This window comes from Microtus ochrogaster, chromosome 15, assembly GCF_000317375.1.
Source record: "Microtus ochrogaster isolate Prairie Vole_2 chromosome 15, MicOch1.0, whole genome shotgun sequence".
Lineage (NCBI taxonomy): Eukaryota > Metazoa > Chordata > Mammalia > Rodentia > Cricetidae > Microtus > Microtus ochrogaster.
The window spans coordinates 8435823-8438915 of record NC_022017.1 but is presented as its reverse complement, the minus strand read 5'-3'; the positions used below and the strand labels follow the sequence as shown (position 1 = coordinate 8438915).

General features: G+C 46.4%; 1 protein-coding gene across 6 annotated transcripts in view; it reads right to left on the bottom strand.

The window, feature by feature from the left end:
- Slc38a1 (solute carrier family 38 member 1) overlaps positions 1–3093 on the bottom strand; it is a 73802-nt gene that overhangs the window by 41497 nt on the left and 29212 nt on the right. For all 6 annotated transcript variants that reach the window (XM_026782730.1, XM_026782729.1, XM_013348677.2 and 3 more), the window contains one exon: positions 2645–2760. In XM_026782730.1, the coding sequence (XP_026638531.1) occupies positions 2645–2760 (116 nt within the window). The remainder of the gene's footprint in view (positions 1–2644; positions 2761–3093) is intronic.

Sequence of the window (3093 nt, the reverse complement as noted above, 5' to 3'; positions counted from 1 at the left end):
GAGAGAGAGAGAGAGAGAAAGAGAGAGAGAGAGAGAGAGAGAGAGAGAGAGAGAGAGAGAGAGAGAGAGAGAGCACCAAGCTCAAGGAGTCTCTCCAAGTATCTGTCCTGTCACCCGTGAAACAAGGAACTGGCGACAGTACCTTTCTCTATGGTTGACACAGATTCCATAAAGATTTGGTGCAAAACAAGAGCTACAGAAGTGGTTGTATCGTCAGGGCGTCGATGCTTAGCACTGTGTCCACACATAACTTGACATGTTACAGTAGATTTTTAAAAAGAAAAAACACTGAGGCTTGAGACAGCTCAATTAGCTCAGACATTTGCTTCATAAACCCTGATACCCTGAGTCAAAGTCCTAGACCCTGGAAAGGCAGAGGACCAACATCACAGAGCTGTCCTCTGTCCTCTGATGTGGGTGGGATGTCCTTCTGTATATGTGTTGCTTTTATTGGATAATAAATATGGATACTTCGGCCAATCTTAACAGAGTAAAGCCAGGCAGGAAATCTGAACAGAGATATATTAGAGAGAGTAAGCAGAGTCAGAGAGACACCATGTAGCTGCCAAAGGAGAAACGCAGCCAGAACCTTACTGGTAGGCTACCGTCTTTTGGCAATACACAGATTAATAGAATTGGGTTAATTTAAGATGGAAGAGTTAGTTAATAGGAAACCTGAGCTAATAGATCAAACAGAGTTATAATTAATATAGTTTCTGTGTGATTATTTGGGTCTGGGTGGCTGGGAAACCAAAGCACGGTCTCCATTTACAGACGTCCACATTCACGCACAAGTCCACACACTGATGATGATAAATTTAAAAAGAGAAAATGCAAAGAAAATTGATGAAATTCACATTTCTGAGTATATAGATGGCTAGCATCAAGATGACTGAAAAGTCACAGAGCCGTGGGGCTTTGGAGATTGCCAGGGCTCCAAGACACTCCCAACAACATTTCTTTGTCCAGAAAAGGGAGCCAAATCTCAGAGGGCCTCAGTTAGCTGCTCAAGTCAATACCGGTGTAGAAGAAAATACGGACACTGACACACCAATGTTCATTTGCCACACAATGAAAACGAACTGTAACTACTGAAGTGTGGTCTGTGGTGTCTTCAGAGGTTCATGGGGTGGGGGGTGACAACAACAATCACCATCAAAGCATACTGTCCAATCTTTACTCTTAGACCTGGCACCTGGCTCATGATATATATCACATATACACATGAATTGTGAAAACTGGCCAGTTTGGTCACTGCTTCCAATAAAACAAAGCTCCCATTGAAAGGACCAGAGGAGCACGGGGCAGGGCAACGTGGTGACAGGAGGGTGTGACCTCCCAGGCACCTGAGTGTGAGTGCCAAGCGTCAGGACATGTGACAATCTTCCATGCAGTCCATTTTCCTCAAGTTCCAACTGAAAATATTTGCCAAGCCCCACCTAACAGTTTGAGACAAACTTGCGCAAACAGAAAATTGCCCGTTGTCACTGACTCTGAGGAAAGGTGTGCATAACGGCTTGTCTCCAACACAAACAGCTTCTTGGTACATCTGGGATAGTTACCATGACACATTTGCAATTACCTTCGAGCACAGTACATGCTCCAAAGCAGCTCAAATACCAGAGTGACGGAAGCTCTAATATTGGGACCATGTGACAGATTCAGTGACAAGAGTTCGAAAATGACATACGGAAAAGGGCTAATGTCGACTGTCTTAGTCCTTGCAAGTTTCTGCATTTTGATGAATAAGAAAGAATTTCTTTCTTGTACGTACTCAGTGTATTCTGAAAGGCATTCAAACAAACCTGAAAGTATGTCCTGGTTCCTTAGCCAAATTAATAAATGAGCAAATAAATAAAAACTGTTTAGAAACGCTTCTATTTCTTTTTTTTCTGTATGATAAAAAAAAGTGAGTGAAAATGGAAACATGACTGTTAGCATCCGGGCACACCTAGGCCCTGCCCCTTGGGAACCCGACCCAGTGCATCACCCTTCTGCGCATGGCAGGCAGTACCCTGACTGTGCGCAGGTGCAGAAGGTCCTTTAACAGACAAGCCCCGCCTACCACCCCCCCCTTTCCTGCTGTTCTTCGGAAGAGGCAAGCAGGTCTCTGCTTTTCTCTCCCCTTTACCCGTCTCTCAGTAAACTCTGCGCTCAAGCTCTGTCTGCTTTGGCATGTTTCTCTCCTGCCCTCAGCCCTCACCTGCCAAAGTCCCTCTCCCGACCGCTCCTAGGTTGAGGAGGGCTTTATTATAGATATAAGGGAGAGTACAGCTGGGGGTAGGGAGGGCTCTGGGAGGGATGGGGGGGCTGGGGAGACACCAGGAGTGAAAGAGAAGAGGAAGAAAACAGAGCAAGAGGGATCCAAGAGTAGAGCCTAGACAGAGAGAACGCACGGTGGAAAGGCAGGCTTCCATAGGAGTGAGAAGCCGCGGGAGAGGAAGGGAAGCTCCCTGGGCCTGGAGAAGTTTATAGTAGAGGTAGGATGAGACGCGCTGGAGTAGCCACAGGTACTGAGAGACCTTAGAGGCCAAGCACGAACTGACACCACCGTTAGCCACTCATCCTGGGTTTCTTTTGGACCTGGCAGGAAGCATACATAAAACAGATGTAAAATAGAATTCATGATCATGCCAATACTCACAGAAACAGGAGGATTCCAGTGTTAGCCAGGGCAAAGGCGAGTCCCAGAATCCCACTGCCCATAATGGCGTTGCTCAGGTTAAAGACAGACATGCCCAGGGAGGTCGTTCCTGGAATCTGAACGGTAGAAAGAGACATGCTCACTAAGCACATGGTCTCAAGGCAGTTCATCAAGTCAAAGCTTCTCAAATGCTACCAAGAACCCAGAGAGAAATGAAACTGCAGAACCTTCTTCGAAGTCTAGTTGTTTTTAATGGGCTGCGTGAGAAAATGTAGCCATCAGCAAGGTGCCATTCTGACCGCTGTTCTATGTGAACCGAAGCGCCGTCCCCTGCGTATCTGAAGGGTGCACTCTGAACGCATACGTTTTTATACTGCACCACACGCACACAGACCACCAACACATACACTTTTATACTGCACCACACGCACACAGACCACGAACACATA